General features: G+C 36.3%; 1 protein-coding gene across 3 annotated transcripts; it reads right to left on the minus strand.

The window, feature by feature from the left end:
- LOC104214101 (uncharacterized) lies at positions 1-11,079 on the minus strand. 3 transcript variants are annotated; one of them, XM_009763719.2, is made up of 12 exons: positions 10,523-11,079; positions 9,451-9,499; positions 8,131-8,568; positions 6,001-6,359; positions 5,721-5,915; positions 5,445-5,642; positions 5,114-5,188; positions 4,972-5,038; positions 3,806-4,859; positions 3,661-3,714; positions 663-737; positions 1-511 (listed from the first exon to the last, which is right to left on the minus strand). In XM_009763719.2, the coding sequence occupies exons 1-12, from the start codon at positions 10,856-10,858 to the stop codon at positions 454-456; spliced, it is 2,958 nt and encodes a 985-aa protein (XP_009762021.1). In that variant the 5' UTR covers positions 10,859-11,079; the 3' UTR covers positions 1-453. The 3 variants fall into 3 exon arrangements, with proteins under 3 accessions (XP_009762021.1, XP_009762020.1, XP_009762022.1); XM_009763718.2 differs by having other exon boundaries at positions 8,131-8,571; XM_009763720.2 differs by lacking the exon at positions 663-737 and having other exon boundaries at positions 8,131-8,571.
- Between the last annotated feature and the right edge of the window lie 10,672 nt (positions 11,080-21,751).

Genomic DNA, 21,751 nt, shown 5'->3' on the forward strand with positions numbered 1-21,751 from the left:
TGAATGAAGCTTACAAGGAATATTATAAAATGGAAAAAGCTCGTCGTTTGTTCAAGTATTGGTTCTCCTCTTTAGACGCCTTTACCTCCAAATACAAATTTACAGCTAACCAAATTATCAACTTCAAAATTATAATAAATAAACTGTCGAAAATGCCAACAACAGCAAGCTGATCTAACATAGAGGCACCATGAACCGCTCATATCACTAATCCTCTGTATGAGGATATCGCAGCTTTCCTCCTGGCCTCCAAAACCTGTGACACAGGATTTTAATAGCTCAACTGGCATATCCATTGTCATACTTAACAGCCAAAGGCAGTAACAGAGGATTTCAAACAGGTCAACTCGCATATCCACTCTCTAATTAACAGCCAAAGTCCATGCCCAATAGGAGTATGCAAGTTATTGGCCTTCATAACTCTATCTTAACTTCCTTCCGGTACTCCCTTGCTCATCTTTTCCTACGAACAGGGGATCTTGATCTTGATCTTGACCTTGATCTCCTTCCCCTGCCATTACATGAACCAGCTTATAAACATTATAAGATTTCTAAAGTGCATTTATTAGATTGTTTCACCTGTATGTTCTTAGTTATGCTGATTGGATGGTTAAGACTGAAAAATATCAAGACGATAAATTTAAGAACACCCAACAAGATACCTGATCCTTTCACTGGCAGGGTACGGAGAATGCCTGCGCTGAGAGTGCTTGCTATGAGGAGACCGCGAAACATGTCTAAAAATAAAAAGATTACAGGCTAAACCAGTAAGTGGCAACAAAAAGAGAGAATTTTTGGATACAAATTCTCAGCCTTTTATACATTCAGGCTCTAGAAGAATTTGACCACTGTATTGTTGCGTTATTTTCAAGTTGAAACATAGCTAAAGACATTGTCGAAGAATTCTGAGGATGAATTACCTCAATCTTGAAAAAGACTCAGAATATATAAATTTCACCAATTCAAACAATGGTGCCAGTTTGTAGTTTTCCCCTCTTAATGATACTATTTTCTGATCCAAAATCCCGTAACAGTAGCTTCTTTAGAAGAGCTTATCCAAACACTAAACTAGTCACTTTATCAAGCAACGCTATCATTAGATTTTCAAATCAAAATTTATCCACAAGTTAAAAGTCCTAGATCCTGAAACAACCTATAATAATGTTTTTAGAGACGAACAATACTATAGAACATCAAAAAGTCATTGAACGGATAGCAACTTCAAAATAAGCCTCTCTTTTCCTTTTTTTTTTTTTTTTGAGAAAGCATTTTAGTGAGCCTCTTTACCATTAAATGACTCCCTCTATAATTTATGGTACCTTATATAAAGTTGGCTAAGATATAAACTTCAAGAGAAGCCACTTATCCACAAAGAGACTTTTAGATTGATCCAGGTATTACAAGATTCAAGACTCCAATAATTTAGAGGAATACCACTTACACTTGTTTTTGATAAGGTGAATAATTTTATTGATATAGGAGAAATCCCTGTAATGGGGAGAATTTCACTTGCACTTAAAAAGTCACTTAATGAAGGATGAATTTACTCTTTCAGTAAACAATTTTAAAGCAACTATAAGTATGGAATTTGTACCCTTTTTATAAAAAATTAACTCTGGCATCTACCAATTTAGTGCAAAAATTATCATTTCAAAAGAAAATTGCATAATCCTTTGTGCAATATGCATACGAGGATGAATCAGAACTTCTAGCTAAGTAGTCCCGTGGGAGGAAACCTGTACTCACTACGGAAACATCAAAACAGAACTTACCTAGATATTCAATGTGTAAAAGAAAACCTCAAAGAATTTAACAGAAAGTCATCTCTTCTAAGAGATTTGACTAATTTTTCCAAGGGCTAATATCCACATGAACAGTATTCAACAGACATTAGTCCTACTCTTACAAATTTTCTTGACATAATAAATCACCCTTCCAGAAACCACCTTAAACGAAAAGATTCGGAGAAGACATGAGCACAAGAATTTGGAACAACAAGCAATTACTCTAACCATGGATCTATATTGGAAGTATTAGAATAGGAGTTCTCCATGAAGCCTTTTTTAAAAAGGCATAGCATCTAAACGACTAATAATCATGTCCATAGAGACCATTCTCTACAGTGTAAGCAATGACTCTAGCAAAAAGTAGCAGACAACAGAGTAAGTAATCTAAACCTGAATAATTAATTTGTTGACCACTAGAATATATGGTATTAGTACTGTTAATAGTTTTAATTGATATAAACAACAGCAAGGGTCCAACATGGCCAGCACATCTTTAGCCAGCACATCTTTAACCTAATGAGCCTCCACATTTTCTTTTTAAAACATTTAGATGTTAAATCAGACAGATGGCAAGTGCAACACTTGCAAAGATATGTGGATATGCCTTCCAAATTATTGATGCTAGATTGAATGTTAGCAAAGCTATCCGACCAGATAATAGAACCATGATGAAAATTAAAGGACTCAATCTTAGGAGTCAGCAGCAGTGACACATTATTCATTGGTTTCTTCTTACATTATCCCTCTAAGTCATTATAAATCTATTCAAATGCACAACGAGACAGAAACCAGGATTACTCTGCTGCTGCTTATCTAGCTGTCTTAACCCATAAGTACCTGCAATGATTAAATCCTCATCATGCCTTTGTTATACAGCCTCCTAAGCACATTTAATTATTATTGACTCAACTGCACAGTCTTGTCCATTGGATTACGTTTTTTCATCTGTCCATGCCTCCATGGGTGTATTTGTCCATTGGAGTACGTTTTTTCATCAGTCCATGCCTCCATGGGTGTTCTTCATCAAATTATTCACTGGACTAGTTTTATACTTCAATCGATCTTTAGTAAGGTTTTTACTAGCTTCAGATAAGTTTCTTCTCAGAATACTAATTTATTTAGACCAAAGCACCAACCTAAAGAAAATTTCTTTGCCATTTCCACTAATAATTGACTCTCTTGTAGGAAGTATGCTTAATTCTTTTACACATAAGCAAGTTACCTGCATGACCTAATGTTGGTTCCACAATATCTCTTAAGACTCGTATACCTTATTGAACATAAGGCGAGACTCATATACCTTATTGAAGGTTGGGTAGTCTACTAGTCCCAGAGATACACTCAAGCCTAAATGTTTTTGTTACTCTTTAGTTGGTGCAAACTCTCGCCTGTAAATTCTCCTGAGCTTTTTTTGGATTTTGCTAGCTCCCTGGAACTATGTTATAGCCTATTCTGGAGCTAACACTCATCTTTTGTACTTATCATCATGCATCTTCTTGATGCCATTAATGAATTTTATTACTTCATCAAAAGGCGAGACACTGAGGAGTCGTAAATGTTTGCATGCAATACGAATAGTAAATAATAGAGTTAAAGATCAAAGAAAAATAATGAAAAAAGAGAAAGGGGCCAACATCTCTGGGACTACCCAACATAGTGAACAGTTAATTCCTAAACCCAAAAAACACCAAGAGATCATTGTGCAAGGAAAATGAAAGATCGTGACCAACTAAACGTGAAATAATTGGTGTACAGAACATTGATCTTGAGATTTTTGAGTTAAATTGGAACAATTTTTTTTTTATAAGGAAATTTTGTATTGTAAGAGTTAATGGAAACAATAATCAGAGCATTCAGGCACCTTCAAAATTACCTTTTCCTTGACCTGACTGACGATGGGGATCGGTGTCTATTTGCATGCACCTTCCTGCAATCCACAAGAAAAAGATGAGCAATTACATGAGGGTCAATGCATTGCACCGAATAGCAGAAAATAAAAAAATAAAAAATATAAAAACCTTCTAGAATCATCTAAAGAATTATCACTGGAATCATTGGCACGGCTAACAGAGTTGCCCTTGCTCTCTTTACCCCTGCTATCAATAGAAGATGAACGATGTCTCTTACGTCTGCTGGAGACCCTTTCCTCTTTATGTCTAGATTTTTCTCTTTTCTCATCCTTTGTTCTCTCTCTTTTTCTTCCATTATCTGTAGTAACACCAGCTCTGCTGTGTCTTTCTGTCTCCTTCCTTTCTTCCTTGACATTAGAAGGAGAGGGCCTTTTCCTTGAGTCAGATTCCTTGGCTTTTTCCCCTGACTTACGACTTTTCTCTTTCACTCTATCTTTTGAACCATCTAGATCGTCCACCTTTTCCTTTCTAACATGTCCTTCCTCATGGTTCCTACGGTTTCCTTCTTCTTTCTCAGTTTTTCTGTCCTTAGAGCTTGTAATGTCAATACCATTATCATTTGTGCCAGAACCCTTTCTAACTTCACGTTTACCACTTTTATCTGACTTATCTCTTTTGTCTTCACTTCTGGAGTTATCTACCTTAGTCCTTTTGAGATCAAGAGTCTCGGATGGATTTTCAGTTTTCACAACACCCTTCTCACCCAGCATCTTATCCTCCGGAACTCTTGATTCAGTCTTAAAGGAGCCTCCAGAATCTTCATGAGCAGAATATCTAGTTGTCCTGTCATCAGTCAACTTAGAGCTGACAGCAACATTCCTAACAGTTCCAACATTAGGACTCATTTTGCGAGGATTTTTCTCCAGGTTTACAGGAGATCTATCATGCTTCTCAGATTCTTCATGAGATCGTCCATTGTCATGCTCTTTGGGCTTTTGCTTATCAGAACTCTGGATTTCATTGTCATCCTCATCATCTGATGCATAACTAGCAAGGCCTAAAAGATCCCCAGGAGAACTGGAAGTAGACTTCTCAGTGGCATCAACTGAATGAGCATCCTTAAGTTTGGGTGGTATCAGAACCTTGGCAGAGGCCTTGGGAGTTGTAATAGGTTGAACAGATGCTGATACCTTCTGGCTGGAAACACCAGCTTGTTGCTCAACTTAAAAGACAAAGAAGACCAACTTAGTCCCAAAATAAATGACCTGGGAGCAAAGACATGGAAAAAGAAGAAATTTAAAGAGGGAAGGATTTGAAAAACGCAAGACACCAACCATCAACAGTGAGATCCTCTTCGCTTAGAACTCTTGTTGCAATTTCATCAAATAGTTCGTCAGTAACCTGTAAAACAGCATCCAGTTAATGCATCTGCAAAAATGAAGTAAAGAAATCAATCATACACTAATCATAAGTAACCTTTAAAAGAACTTCAGTTAAGACACGCTTTATTTCCTGATTCATTGCTGCAGTTCGTGCTGCTTCTACCTCAACCTGCATGGACAAATAAAAGTTCAGATAAGCCCACACTTTTTATGATGTATCTAAGGTAAAGTCAAAGAAGAAACTACTCAAAAGAAAATTATCTCAAGAAAAAAAAGGACAGGAAAGCTTCAAAACTATGAATTCGTTGAAACAGTATAATCCAGCAGAAGGGTATATTACGCCAAGTGAACAGACTTCTTACACAACAAATTCAACAAAAAGTAACATCTTCAGGCGAATGAGTAATCAAGAAAAAATAGTTGACCTCATCATCATCCTCTTCCTCAGTTGACCTTGAAGAATCGATGCTCTTGCTATCAGCCTGGTCACCTTTCCGATAAGATTTATCAACACCTTCATCTTCAATAGATTGAGAATCCTCCTTTTGAATGTCTGGAGCTGAAGTTGTTATGACAGCTTTCTTCTTAATTATTTCCTCTCTAAGCCAGTTTGGCACAGCAGCCTAAAAAATGCCAGGCATACAGATGAATCATGACTCTGTAGTTTACAAAATGAACGCCCATCGAACAAGTATACAAACCTTCTTAGGGCGATCAGAAATCCCATATGCATCAGCTGGAAAAGCTGCTGGAGGATGCAGGGCAGCCCCTGCGCCTACACCAAAGTGTGCACCAACCGATGGGACAGTTGGGTTGAAGCTTGAACTCTGTACTCTACCAAAGAATGGTCCAGTGTGTTCAGCAACTGGAGAAGCTCCAATGACAGTAGGATCAACCTGCGGTATAAAGTGACAATAAGGAAGCTCTATTATGGCATCTAGATCATTGGATTTAAGTTAACCTTGGAGTTTAAAATAAAACCTGAGACCCCATTGAAGGTAATGGAGGAAGAGGAGGATACGCAGCACCAGGAGCAGCAGAAGAAGGCCATGCATAATTGGAAGGCATTGTTGAAACAGGATCTGCAACCCCCACAGAGCCTCCAGAATCAGCACGAACAAAATAGGGCTGGGAATGCCGGTCATGCTCATGAATAAAATGAGGTGCAAAGTCCAAAGGCTGATCACTAAGATCAGGACCCATCACATAACGATGCTCTTCCGTCACTGCAGGTTTATTGGGTGCTGTTGGCATTGGTTGTGCATGATGCTGCTGAGTAGAGTTGCCAAAAGGTGAAGAACCATAGAACGGCTCATTTTGATTCCCAGCCTCTTCTTTACCTGACATTAGAACGAGCATTCAGAAACTGAAGACTTGGAAATCAACAGAACATTTTACTGTACCATCGGATTTGCAACCACAAAAACTTCACAACAATAAAATTTCCTGAACTTTATGAAATGTAGGATTCTCAATTCGATGATATGTTAATACATGACAAACAAATTGCTACAAGAACTGGCCTGCTTATTCCTATTAAATTTGTGGTTCCATCGGGCAAGAGGTGTCCAGCATTTTTAAGCCAGTGAAAGAGAAGTCTCGCCCTGTGGTAAGGTTTTATATCTCATGCATAAACTACACATTGTTAGTAGATAATAACGTATACTTTTTAACGGAACCGTAACCTTTCCCCTAATTATTATTAAAAATTATGTTACAAACATAAATGGCTTTCCCTTGCACATTTGTTCAGACAAATGCAACGCTCTTTAGCCGCACTCGCACAAGCATCAAATGTGGTGAAGGTAAAACTATCCTATATAGGGAAAGAACCCTTCAAAAAGAACCTCTCTGTCAGCAGCATCAAACTTATGCTGCTTGAGACTCTGGCCCTCAATTTTGGCCTTCTCTCTACCCAAAAACTTTATGGATACAAGACTGACTTCTCTTACAGAGCCTACTGAGACGTTTTGAAGGAGAGAAGAAAGATAAATGAAAAAATTTAGTTACAATTTTTTACAATGTTTGAAATACTTGGTCTTTTTGGTGTAAGAAACAGCGATTTATTGGTATGGGTACCAACACAGAGATAAGCTGCAAAAAAAGATGGAGTGCAAATGAACTAAAAATTTAAAACTGTAAAACTCTCTAAGCAACTGTATCTTCAAGTTGAACTGATGTTTTCTATTCTTGCAAACAGTTACTTTGCCATACTAATTTGCATTTTTCATGCGTCCCATGATATGTGTACTCCTTCAAAAGTGATATATTTCCTACAGCTTTTACTTCCTTTAGACTGTGTCAGTAATCTCTTCTTAGATGATACTAATGCACAACATGAGAATTAAATCTTCATCGTTCGCCACAATCAAATAATTTGGATCCTCTCCTCCATCAATTTAATTTCAATAGAGAAAATACGGAAGAGGAAATAATCATTGGACAGACCAAGTTTCCGCCAATCCCAAGAAGGATTTAAATAGGTCGTTACATTATTAGCAAGAACTGCAGAAAAATCAACAGAGGGGCACACATAAGGAATGTGCAATCAAGCAGTTCTCATTGACAAGTAGAAGCAGATCATATAAATCCTTTCTGCCTACTCTAGCTGAATAGAACAAGGAGATTGCCTAAAAGTTTATAAATAGCGTGATTAATATCAACTCAAGTGGACTTCAAAATAGTATCTAATTTTCAACTGTTCCTCTTTTTGTAATCTTTGGGAAACAACTTATCCAAAACAGGAGTATTCCTGAAAAACAAAACACCAAGTTAGCAGGATGGAGAACGGAAAGATATGCTGGCATGACGGAGCCAATATTCCATGAAATCAAGATAAAGTAGCATCAATTGTCTCAAGTGAATACCCTCGCGCTGAAGCCTTAAATAAGAAAAGGAACCATCGCACCATGAAATTTTAGTGAAAGGATTATAGATATCCTCATTAAACTATTGAACTTATGCCTCAAAGGCTCAAGGAAACACAACTTCCCAAAGAGTAACTAGAAGCCACATAAAGCAGAAAAAATTATCTAAAAGCCCCTGTACAGAAACAATTCCAAAAGCACAGTAACTTCAGATGCAAAATTATATATTAACTAAATTTTTTACCTGCAATAGAAGAATAACTAGAAGGTACCTCCTGCTGATGGACTAATGGACTTATGGATGAGTTTCCTTGCTGAGGGAATGAAGCAACTGAATCTCCAGTGAAACTTCCATCTCTAGCAGTGTAAGGTAAACGCATGTCAGGAACATAAGTAGGTTGCCCAGAGGTGAAGAAGGCAGGCTCCTGTGAATGGCCAAACGACGCCCTCTGAGGAGGTGCCACAGGATTCATAGAGTGTTGATTACTTGCTGGCAGAACTGGTGGTTGTTGAATGTCTTGGAAATGTGGATCAGCAGATTGAGCGTATTGCCCATAGTAATGACTCTGCTCTTCCGGCCTGCTATCATGTGTAAACTGCGAGTGCTGGTGCTGATAGTCAGTACCAGCGTTGGCAGCTGCCCATGCTCGGGCCTTTGCAGCCCAATCTTCATTGCTAGGTGCTACTAGTTAATAGTAGATGTAATCTTTAGGGCACAGAAGTACCAGAGGGGGGAACAGGAAAAGGCCATGCAAAATTTCTACTTTCAATTACCATGGGCAGGAAGGAGTCCTTAATGATGGGTAAAAATAGCAGGAAATATACGAAGTGTACATCACAGTAGAAACGAAATACCGTTTCCACAAAGTTAGAATATGGCCCATGCTAAAGAGAAATAAAAGCAAAAATAAATAAATAAATAAATAAATAAATAAACAAAGGGCAGGAGGAGACAATCCCAGGGTTTTTTATCAGTGATAATTCCAGAGTTCTAATTGGATAGAGCAACCCATTAAATTCTACAAAAATCTCTTCTCATACGATGAATGGGGTTTTCATATTTGAGGTTCTAACCTAATGACTTTTTAAAAGTAAGTTTTTGCGCCCCTAAGACCTAATGACCTTGTTAAGAGATTAATATTTTCTTTAGCAAACCTCCTCAACAACAGCTTAGATTTATCTTTTCGACTCAAGAAGAAGAAAGCACCGATTGGTCCCACATGACATGAAAGACACATAGAACTATATAGAACTTGGAATATACCAAAATTGTGACACCTTTTCTAATCATTTGAATTCTAACAAATAAATCCAATTATTTTCTAAAGCATGTCTGTGTTCCCACAAAAGGAACAACAAGCAGAAGCACTAGAAGAGTTAAACATCATGAAGAAATTTAAAGGAAGTGACCTCTGCTCTGAGAAATAGTGTCTAAGTAAGAAGAAACAGCTAGCACTCGATACCAAACAATTTTCAACCGAAAATGGGTTCCAGTAAACTAGATCCCAAAGCATATTGAATTACTAAACAAGCATAGACTCCAATTATTACTGTATTTCCAAACCTGAGTTTTCCCAACTTTGTTGTTGACCCCAGTTCATATTGCCCCGTTCCTGCAAGCAAGTGTGAATCTTTAATTGGAAAAAGTCAAGCATATCATAAAAAATCCATTAGCAGAAAGGAAACCATGTAACCACGACAACAACAATAACAACTACAACACCTCAATTCCAAACTTTTTGGAGTTGGCTATACGAATCCTCAATATACAGTTTGCCCCATTCAGACTCATTCTAGTATGTCCAATATGGATTCTCTACATTTTCTACTGACGCGCAAATCTCTAACCAAAATAAAAAGAATCCTGAAAAATTAATATCGCCTATATGAATCTTCAGACCTGAGTATCCACATGATTAGACATTAATCTCAACTAGTTAGCAACTTAGCATCATCCATATGGATCATTTACTCCTAGTGTGTTATGTTCTTTGCTGAAGCTAGAGATTAATAGGTCTTGTATGACAACTTAGTTTCACATGATTTAGATTACATCATCCCTTTTTCTTACCTTCAATCATCATAGCCTATGACACTAATGATCAAATGTAATTTTGAAAATCAACCTAAAACATGCTCAAACTATATCAAAGATACTCTCATTTTATCCTCTATATCTGCTACTTGTACATTATGTCAAATGTGATTAATTTTATTGTCTAATATTGTATAACTGCGCAACTATCTTAACATTTGCATTTCTAATACACTTAATCTTGAGAATCTATCGGGTCTTATAGGCCGATACTAGCTCCCATATAACATTAATCAAAGGGGAAAAAAATAGTCGCACGGATTAAGTAAACCAAATAAGTTTTGCATTTGACATACATTGTAACTCATCCTAGACTAATAGATAACTAGAATAGAACAATAAGCAAGCCTCGTCATAATCCATAATGAACACTTCTCCTAGTCTAGCATCAGTAACTGCATAACCAATGAACTTATCCCTCATTTTAGTGTTCTTACTATACAAACATATTCAAAATGCACCATTTTCCGCCTAGTATTATAAGCCGACTTTAATTTTTATGCCCTGTATATTTTTGCAGAATGCCAGCTGCATTAATTACCTGATTTCCATGAGGAAAAGATTGAGGCCTTGGGGGAAGAGGAGGTGGATACTGGGCCTGGGCCTGTTGTTGAATATGATAAGACCCATGAGAAGGTCCAGGAAATGGAGGAGGAGGGGGAGGGGGTGGACCCCACTGCTGTGGCTGAGAAGACGGGGGAGAATGCTGAGGTGGGGGTGGGTGGTATTGGAATTGGTTCGAGTACCATGAACCAGGTGGTGGGACCGGCGGGCGTTGTTGATGATAGTGGGGATCCGCCATGGACAGCGGCGGCGGTAACGGTGGTTGTTGTTGTGGTGGCCTACTACTATACGGATGCGGTTGTTGGAAGTCCATGCTTTTTTTTAGGGTTTTGAGAGAGTTAGGTTTACGGTTTAAGAAGCCCGATTGTTGTTCCGGTGGTCGGTGGAAAAAGTGAATAGAGAGAGAAAATGGAGTAGAAGTATTTGGTGGAGAAGCAGGTAGGATTTAGGAACGGTGGTTTTAGGTTGAAGAACGAGATGGGAAGGGCAGACCGTTAATGCAAACCTGCAGAAGGAGACTGCAGCTAGTTTTATTTTTATTTTGTTTGGCTCAGTTTCTAATTTGAGCATTAGGAATAGTTTGTACATTTGATACTAAATTGAATATCTATGTTGTGAATAACTTAAAGATTAAATTTACTACTTTATGTTCATCATCTTTACTTTTTATGCCTATAAAAGGTCATGTAATTGCAATGGAAAAATACACCAAAGTGAAAAAAGAAAACACTTCTCCTTTCTTTCTATCTCTTCTTATTTACATTTTACTGCATTACTTTTATTTTATTACACGTTATTAGCACGAAGCTCTAATTTTATTCTTAACTCCCGCTAAGTTGAGCCATATTTTATTAAGGTATGTATCATTGTAATCATCTTATTTATGGCAGTACATATCATATGCTCACTGTTTGCAGATTACTTGTGCGTTTGGGCATCTTAAATAGTTTAAGTACATTGCAGTGATTAAATAACTATTTCCTTCCGTGCTCAATTCTTAGAGGACCTCAAAGTCATCAAACTAGCTATGCACTAATGTCATGAACTCCCTAGATCAAAACATATCTTTAAGGCATTTTGAAGAACTGTGAGAAATGAATTGACAAGCAATAATTTTTTTTAATTACTTTATATTTATTGGAACATATAAATAATGTTAGTCACGTTCAATTCTGTTAACACATATATATCAATAATATAAAGTGAAATGAAACAAGTATGTAATTTCTACTTTATGGCAAGAAAAAAATGAAATAGTAGATTGTTAACATGATATAGCTCTATTTTTATTTCTTTTACCTTAATCGTTTTGTTTTCATTAATTGTTTATTATTATAATTATTTCTCTAACTTATTCATCTTTTATGATAGTTTTCACTATGTCAAATTTATCAAAACTTGAATTTGTGGCACTTGACATCACCGGAAGGAACTATTTATCATGGGTTCTTGATGCTGAAATTCACCTTGACGCTAAAGGTCTTGGAAATACTATTATACAAGGAAATGAAGCATCAAATCAGGATAAAGCGAAGGCCATGATTTTCCTTCGTCATCATCTACATGAAGGGTTAAAAACTGAATATTTAACCGTAAAAGATCCACTTGAATTATGGATTAATTTGAAGGATCGATATGACCACCTAAAACTTACGGTATTACCAAAAGCTCGGTATGAGTGGATACATTTAAGGTTGCAAGACTTTAAAACCGTAAGTGAGTATAATTCTGCTATCTTTAAAGTAAGTTCTCTATTAAAATTATGTGGAGACACTATCACAGATGAGGACTTATTGGAAAAAATATTTTCTACTTTTCACGCTTCAAATGTGGTGCTACAACAACAATACCGTGAAAAAGGTTTTAAGAAATATTCTGAGTTAATCACATGCCTACTTGTGGCTGAGCAGAATAATACTCTATTAATGAAAAATCATGAAGCTCGTCCCACTAGGTCAGCTCCATTTCCGGAAGTGAATGTTATAGCAACGTATGATAAGTTTGAAAGAAAACAAAATAATTATCGTGGTCGTGGACATGGTCGTAAACGTGGACGTGGCAGGGGGCGAAACAATTATCGTCATTATGGTGGAAATAAATTGGAGAACAATAAGGGTTCTCAAATTAATCATTCAAAAGGTAAAGCTAGTATGTGTCACCGATGTGGTATGAGAGGTCATTGGGCACGCATTTGTCGTACGCCAGAACATTTTGTCAAACTTTATCAAGCCTCCCTCAAGAAAAAAGAAAATAATGTGGAGGCACACTTGACCTTTCAAAATAATGATGATGAAGCAGGTCCCTCAAATAAATATGATTCTAAGGCACATCTTGCATATAAAGATGATTATTTTGAAGGCCTTACAAATATTACTCATTTAGAAGTTGGAGACTTCTTTGAGGATATTGACTGAAGAACTAATCATCTTACTAGGGAATGAAGCTATAAAAGTTGTTATTTTTATGTTTGCAACTAGTTTATTTTTCTTGAGTGTATTTTCCTAATGCATCATGTGTTGCTAGTTTCTACATTCCTAATGTATTTCTTAATTTTTTTTTCCGCTTGTCTTTCATATTTCTTATGATGTATTATTTGTCTTTTTTATGAAGAATATGAAAATTCCCCAGTCTTCAGTTGGACTCAAGATTAATAAAGATGATATATGTCTTCTGGATAGTGCTACAACACACACTATTTTAAAAGATAAGAGATATTTCTCTTATTTGGTAATGAAAGAAGCGAATGTTAATACAATATCCGGTAGTACAAGATTAATTGAAGGTTCTGGAAGAGCCAATTTATTACTACCAGGAGGAACAAATTTGGCTATTGATGAAGCACTATATTGTAGTAAATCTCAAAGAAACTTATTAAGTTTCAAAGATATTCGCCAAAATGGCTATCATATTGAGACTACAAATGATGAAAAGATTGAATATCTTTATATTACTACAATAATGTCCGGTAAGAAATATGTGCTTGAAATGTTACCTGCTCTTTCCTCCGGCTTATACTACACAAGTATTAGCAGGATTGAAACACATGCCATAGTAAACGAGAAGTTTACTAATCAAGATAATTTTATTATTTGGCATGACCGGTTGGGCCATCCTGGTTCTAATATGATGCGTAAAATAATTGAGAATTCACATGGACATGCAATGAAGAATCAGAAGATTCTTCAATTTAAGGAATTCTCTTGTGCTGCATGTTCTCAAGGAAAATTAATTATTAGACCATCAACTATTAAAGTTAGGATGGAATCCCCTGCATTTCTGGAACGTATACAGGGTGATATATGTGGGCACATTCACCCTCCATGTGGACCATTCAAATATTATATGGTTTTGGTAGATGCATCTACAAGATGGTCACATGTGTACTTACTATCAACTCGCAATATGGCATTTGCGAGATTGTTGGCTCAAATAATAAAGCTAAGAGCACAATTTTCAGATTATGCAATTAAGACAATTCGTCTTGATAATGCTGGTGAGTTTACATCCCAAGCCTTTAATGATTATTGTATTTCAATTGGGATAACAATTGAGCATCCAGTTGCTCATGTTCATACACAAAATGGTCTAGCAGAATCATTGATCAAACGCCTCCAATTAATTGCTAGACCAATGCTTATGAGAACAAAACTTCCCATTTCAGTATGGGGTCATGCTATTTTGCACGCAGCAGCACTTGTGCGGATAAGGCCCACAAGTTATCATAAAGTCTCCCCATTGCAATTGGCTTTTGGTCAGGAGCCAAATATTTCCCATCTTAGGATCTTTGGTTGTGCGATATATGTTCCAATTGCTCCACCACAACGCACAAAGATGGGTCCTCAAAGAAGGTTGGGGATATATGTTGGATATGAATCTCCTTCTATTATAAAATATCTAGAGCCGATGACTGGAGATTTATTCAACCGAGTACCAACGTAACATATCTTTCTTATCATGTTATCATGAGTAAATGAGCCAGAAAACCCGTCATGAGATAACAAGAATAAAACATAAGGGAATACTCAACATATGAAGACCCAACATGATATACAAACTAATATATGTGACATACGGGCCTATAAGGCCGACATGACCATTAGTAAACTCGAAACATAGGCCGACAAGGCCATACAATTATCCATACACCTGACATATGTCTACAAGCCTCTAAGAGTACATAAAATCATAAAGGTCGGGACAGGGCCCCGCCATATCAATCAATACATATCCAAAGCATACTGACCAAATAGGCAACTCCGGAGCAAGTGGAGTGCACCAACACCTTCGCTGAGCTGATAGCCTACTAGGAGGACTGTCAACCTATCAATCGAGACCTGCGGGCATGAAATGCAGCGTCCCCAGGCAAAAGGGACGTCAGTACGAATAAAGTACCGAGTATGTTAGGTAGGAAAGCTTAAACAAGAACAGTAATGTAAAGAGAGAGATAGAGGAGATACAACCTGTAACATCTGAGTGCCTCTGGGGGTTACTGATATGAAATGCATAATACATATATATACATAAACCTTTTAAAACATTCGCCTCTGTGGGCATCATCATCATCATATCGTACCCGGCCTCAAAGAGGACTCGGTAAAAGCATACCCGACCATCATAAGGTTCGGTAGAATCGTACCCGGCCACATGGAGCTCGGTAAACCCAACTGATCAGTGGTTGCACAATAGGTGTTGTACCCGGCCGACTATAGCGCGGCTCGGTAGAGTAAAATAGATATTATATATAATGCATGCTAGACTCATGGAATCACCTTCTAAACCTTTTGGAGTGACTTAAGAACACTATGGACATCCATACCCTCAATATGAACCTTAATAGGATTCAAGGATCATACACACTTGCTTAGAATAATTTTATAAGGAAAGAACAACATGGACAACCTTAGTTGCTAGGAGTAGATCCGTTATGAAGTAGCGTATTCATTTCACTTTAGATCATGCCAAAAGAAAGAAGAAAGTGCCTTAACATACCTTAAACCCGTTGAGTCCTTAATCACTTCCAAGCAACTCTTCAAACAAGTCAACTCAATCTATCATAGTATAAGGAGATTCAAAATCAGTGCTGAGCAAAGGCTAAGTCTATAACTTAAGCTAGTAGCTCGTTTACGTAAATTTTGGCAGCATCTCCCTTGTAACAAGGGCCTCCTCCAATACCATATACAAACAACAATGACCAGAGCAATCCATCAATACATAATTATCAATATCAAGACACCATATAACAACAACAAGTCACAACTACATTACGACGAGCGGCAAGCTCCGATTGGAATCCGTATACCTCTTATCAATCCTTATAGACTTCTTACTTCAACATAAAAGTATCATTAACATGCTATCCTCAATTAGCAACTTTATTCACTAATTCATGTCTAGCCCATCCATTTAACTTAATGAACATCAAGATAACCTTAGGCACAAGTAAGAACACAATATAAATACCTCCTACAACAACTTCAAGTCAAAATCTAAGTCATATTCAGTTTACAACAACCCTCAATAGCAATACAACACCATAGAAGTGACTTAAGTTAACCCAAGTATTATCTTGTAGTTTATCATCCTAACAACTTAACCAACATACAAGTAATATTAAGCACAATTAGTAGGCTGTTATACTCACCTTATACAGCAGCAACAACTTGGAATTTCATCCAAATACAGCCCACAACAATTCTCAATGACAACACAACCTCAAAGAGGTGTTGTTTTTCACTAGAACTAAGTTTTGATGTTGAAATATGGTGTAATCACTTCAAACCCTTGTGGTATATGTTTAGGAGGGTTAGGAGAAGTTTGGAGACGAATTTTAGTTGAAAAGTGAGCAAAAATAGGCATTCAAATCGTTTATAAATTGAAGTAGGTCAACCACCACCTAAGTGGGTCCCATTGGGAGCTGCTTGCGCGGTCTCGCGAAAACATGAATATCTCTCTACTCCGATGTCGTATTGATGAACGGTTTAATGCGTTAGAAACTAGACTCATAGATCTTCAATTTGGTAGGTAGAAAACCCCATGATTCCAAGTATATTTGGAGAAATTCTCAGATACATTTGACCTAAATTTCAGCAAATTTATGAATGTAACTTGTGATGACCTTTGCCAACTCCTGTTCCACAACTTGCTTGCCTTCAAAATATAGAAAATGATTATCATACGACTAAAATAACTCATAGAATAACCTCCTTATCATGTTAAGAACCCTACTCTCACCCTAAAGTACATGTTATAACATTCCAAACTTGTCGACTTTTGACGAAACTTATTTTCTTCAATTGGTTTAGCTTCTAAGATTTCCAACCCTCTTGGTACTCGTTATTCATGATTAACTTACTTTATTTGCTTCCAAATATAATCTCATTTCCGAGCTTACATCAATGACTTACGACGTATTCTCACATATGAAAACTTGGGGTGTAACATATGAATCTCCTTCTATTATAAAATATCTAGAGCCGATGACTGGAGATTTATTTACGGCAAGATTTTCTGATTGCCATTTTGATGAATCAGTATATCCAACATTAGGGGGAGAAAACAAGAAGCTGAAAAAGAAGATAGATTGGAATGCATTATCACTGTCTCGTTTAGATCCTCGAACAAATCAATGTGAACAAGAGGTTCAAAAGATTATTCATTTACAAAATATTGCAAATCAATTGTCAGATGTATTCACTGACCTACCAAGGGTGACTAAGTCACATATTCCAGCTGCTAATGCTCCAATTCGAGTTGATATCCCGGCAGGACAATTAATTAAAGCAAATGAGTCTAAGCCATGCTTGAAACGTGGTAGACCAATCGGTTCTAAAGATAAAAATCCTCGAAGAAGAAAAGGAGCAAGTGATCAAAGTGAACATAACACAGAGGTAGTGGCTCAAGAAGAGCCCCAAGACGTAACAAATGATAAGACCTTAGGAGAGGTCTAAGTACCTGAAAATAATGAAAATGAAGAGATATCAATAAGTTATGTCTCAACCGGGAAAAGATGGAACCGAAATAATATTGTTATCGATAACATTTTTGCTTATAATGTTGTTGTTGAAATAATGCAACAAGATGAGGATCTTGAACCAAAATGTGTCAATGAATGTAGACAGAGAAATGATTGGCCAAAATGGAAAGACACTATCCAGGAAGAGTTAACTTCACTTGGAAAACTTCGGACCCATAGTTCGAATACCTGAAGGCATAAAGCCAGTAGGATATTAATGGGTTTTTGTGCGAAAACGAAATGATAAAAATGAAGTCGTTAGATATAAAGCACGACTTGTGGCACAAGGGTTTTCCCAAAGGCCTGGAATTGATTATATGGAGACATATTCTCCTGTAGTGGATGCTATCACCTTCAGGTATCTCATAAATATGGCAGTGCAAGAAAAACTTGATATGCATCTAATGGATGTTGTTACAGCCTATTTGTATGGATCATTAGACAACGAAATTTTTATGAAAGTACCTGAGGGATTTAAAGTGCCAGAAGCATATAAAAGTTTTCGAGAAACTTGTTCAATAAAGCTTCAGAAATCTTTATACGGATTGAAACAATCAGGTCGTATGTGGTACAATCGCCTGAGTGAATACCTGTTGAAAGAAGGGTACAAGAATGATCCAATTTGTCCTTGTGTCTTTATAAAAAGGTCTGGATCTGAATTTGTTATAATCGCCGTGTATGTTGATGATTTAAATATCATTGGAACTCCTGGGGAGCTTCCAAAAACAGTAGACTGTTTGAAGAAAGAATTTGAAATGAAAGATCTTGGAAAGACAAAATTTTGTCTTGGTCTACAAATTGAGTATATGAAAGATGGAATATTTGTCCATCAATCAACATACACCGAAAAGATTTTAAAGCGATTCTATATGGATAAAGCACATCCATTGAGTACCCCGATGGTTGTGAGATCACTTGATATAAAGAAAGATCCATTCCGACCTCATGAAAATGATGAAGAGCTTCTTGGTGCCGAAGTACCATATCTTAGTGCAATTGGGGCATTAATGTATCTTGCCAATAATTCCCGACCAGATATAGCTTTCTCAGTAAGCTTATTGGCAAGATTTAGTACTTCGCCAACACAAAGACACTGGAATGGTATTAAACATATATTCAGATACCTCCAAGGGACCATTGATATGGGTTTATTTTATTCAAATGAATCCAAGCCATTATTGATTGGTTATGCAGATGCGGGATGTTTGTCTGATCCACACAAAGGTCGATCTCAGACAGACTATTTATTTACAAGTAGAGGTACAACCATATCATGGCGTTCGACAAAACAAACTATGGTTGCTACTTCTTCAAATCATGCAGAGATAATAGCCATTCACGAAGCAAGTCGAGAATGCGTTTGGTTAAGATCTATAACTCAACACATTCAGCAAACATGTGGTCTTTCTTCGAAAGAGAATATTCCAACAATATTGTATGAAGACAATGTTGCATGCATAGCTCAATTGAAAGGAGGATATATCAAAGGAGATAGAACAAAACACATTTCACCGAAATTCTTTTTCACTCATGATCTTCAGAAGAATGGTGAAATAGATGTACAACAAGTTCGTTCAAGTGATAATTTGGTTGATCTGTTCACTAAGGCGTTACCAACCTCAATATTTGAAAAGCTGATATATAAGATTGGAATGCGTCGTCTTCGAGACATTAAGTGATTTTTCATCAGGGGGAGTAACTACACGCTGCACTCTTTTCCTTAACCAAAGTTTTGTCCCACTGGGTTTTCCTAGTAAGGTTTTTAATGAGGCAGCAAGCAATGCATATTATAAATAACTATGTACATCCCAATATTTTTTTTTGTAAATTTTTAATGAGGCACATTATCTTACATGGACATCCAAGGGGGAATATTATGAATAGTTTGTACATTGGATACTACTTTGGATACTACATTGGATGCTACATTGGATGCCCATGTTGTGAATAATTTAAAGATTAAATTTCTTACTTTATGTCCACCATCTTTACTTTTTATGCCTATAAAAGGTCATGTAATTGCAATGGAAAAATACACCAAAGTGAAAGAAGAAAACACTTCTCCCTTCTTTCTATCTCTTCTTATTTACATTTTACTGCATTACTTTTATTTTATTACATATATATATATATATATATATATATCCAGTCAAATTATTTTTAGTTAATTGAAGATAAATTTGTGTATAGTATGCATTACTTGGTAGTTTACTAAAATCTATATATATATATATATATATATGAAAGAATATAATTAATTTCTCATATCTATATATATATATTAAAGCTATAAAGTTGCCATAAATAATTGATTATGTAGTTAAGCCAAGTGGCAAACTAATAAACATCAATAGTATATGGTAACTTTATTCTATATTTAACTATGTTAGTCAAATATATATATAATTTTGAATTTATATATATATATATAAATTTTTTAAATTTGAATTAAAATAAAAAAAATATCTTTTATTTACGGGAGTACAGGATCGCTTCCGATTAGGGCTCAAGAATGAATTACAAGAACATCAGTCCTGGCCAGCTACTAACCTCTACAGTTAACCTTAAACTACGAGGCTCCTCACAACCCTTCAACGGTCACCTGCCTAAACGGGTTTACGAGCCCCACCGGTTAGGTTGTCCTAACCAAGGTCTACTGTCTTGATTGGTAGCTGCCTGGTCTATATAGTTCTTAACCCAAAAACTCCATCGGGTTGACACAGTAAACTCCTAACTACCAAGCATGCATAGTAAATAACATTCGAAAACCAAGTTTAACACTTACTTGTTTAGCCTATCATTTAGGCTAACAGTACTGCAAAAATGGAAGAGAGAAGGAGAAGAACAGTACCAGACCAGAGACCCTTAGTTGTGGCCAAACAGTCTTTTTTGATTTTATTTTAAAATAGGAAATATTACAGAAGGATTCTTTACAAGTGGAGAGAGAAACTAGAGAGAAGGCAGAACTAATGCTTTGGCTAACGTCTGCCTCTAGAGAATGGAAAATAATCCTTATATAATGGATCAGTCTACAAACAAATAAAACTAAAAAGTAGAATTGGCCGACAATATAATTACAGGTGTGGCCGACAAGATAAAAAGATAAAATCTATAATTACAAACAGACAGATTGCTTTATAAAAGCAGATTCCCTTCAATAATGGAGGGACCATTTACTTTATTAAAGTTATTTTATTACCCCAATAATTCATTGTATGGGGCATTCTTATCCTTCATGCCTTATCTTTCCCTTTGTCGTTTATTTTTACAGAAGATTCTTCTGTGATTTCCTTCAGTTTTGCAAGAAAATCTTCAATTTCTTCCATGTTTACTTCTGTGTCAGAAGTACTCTGTGCTTCTCCTGCTACACATACTCCTTCATCTGAAGTAGTTGCTAGTGAGGTCATAGATATATCATCTCATATTCTTGCTTCAAATTTTTTTGCAAGATCCTTCTTTATTTCCTCGAAGTATGAAGCGAGGATTTTTTTTTGGATATGACTCCCTTCTTCATTTGGAGCTTTTTGGTGACCTGTTGGAAAGGGCTGATTTCTCCTTCATTGATATCTGCCCTTTCTTGTTTGACATACACATCAATTTTGTCTTTAATTTGTTGAATTAATTCTTCACCAAATAATTTTCCCTGCTGGTTTGTTTGAACTAACTTTGTCCAGAATTTGTTATAAACAATTCTTTGGAGGCAAGGAACTCCTTCGTTGGTATAACCAACTTCTACATCCCATTTCATAATCCAAGGGATAGAAAATTCTATGAAAAAATACATAGCGGCAATTCCATCGTAAAAAATATTATCTTTTTGTAATGAAATAATTTTGGGAGATATATCTACCCATTGAGTATATAAACTCTTAAATAGAGGAGGAAGTATTTCTAATGATGGACCATATGATTTTCACCATTTAAAGAACCAATTTGAAATTTGCTGGCTGTTCATATTAGAACATAGCTTAATGAACCATGAGTGTTTCCTATTAGGATTCTCATAGAGGAAAGTTTTATTAAAACTTTCAACATAGTCCCAATAATTAAATTTAACTGAGACTTTCTGATCAAGATGAGTATATTCTCGATCCTTAAGGGTATTCATACCCCATTCATCTGCAGGTATAACCTTTTTGATAATAATTTTTGAAAAACTATAAGTTTTCTTGGTATTGGCAGGATAAAAATGCT

Source organism: Nicotiana sylvestris, chromosome 10 (genome assembly GCF_000393655.2).
Source record: "Nicotiana sylvestris chromosome 10, ASM39365v2, whole genome shotgun sequence".
In the NCBI taxonomy this organism is placed as follows: Eukaryota; Viridiplantae; Streptophyta; class Magnoliopsida; order Solanales; family Solanaceae; genus Nicotiana; species Nicotiana sylvestris.

Excerpts from the sequence above, each read along its gene's own strand:
- LOC104214101 (XM_009763718.2), bottom strand. The coding sequence starts at position 10,858 with ATGGACTTCCAACAACCGCATCCGTATAGTAGTAGGCCACCACAACAA. Across the intron at positions 8,572-9,450 it reads ACAAAGTTGGGAAAACTCAG|TAGCACCTAGCAATGAAGAT; the intron begins GTTTGGAAATAC and ends ACTATTAACTAG. Across the intron at positions 4,860-4,971 it reads AGAGGATCTCACTGTTGATG|TTGAGCAACAAGCTGGTGTT; the intron begins GTTGGTGTCTTG and ends TTGTCTTTTAAG.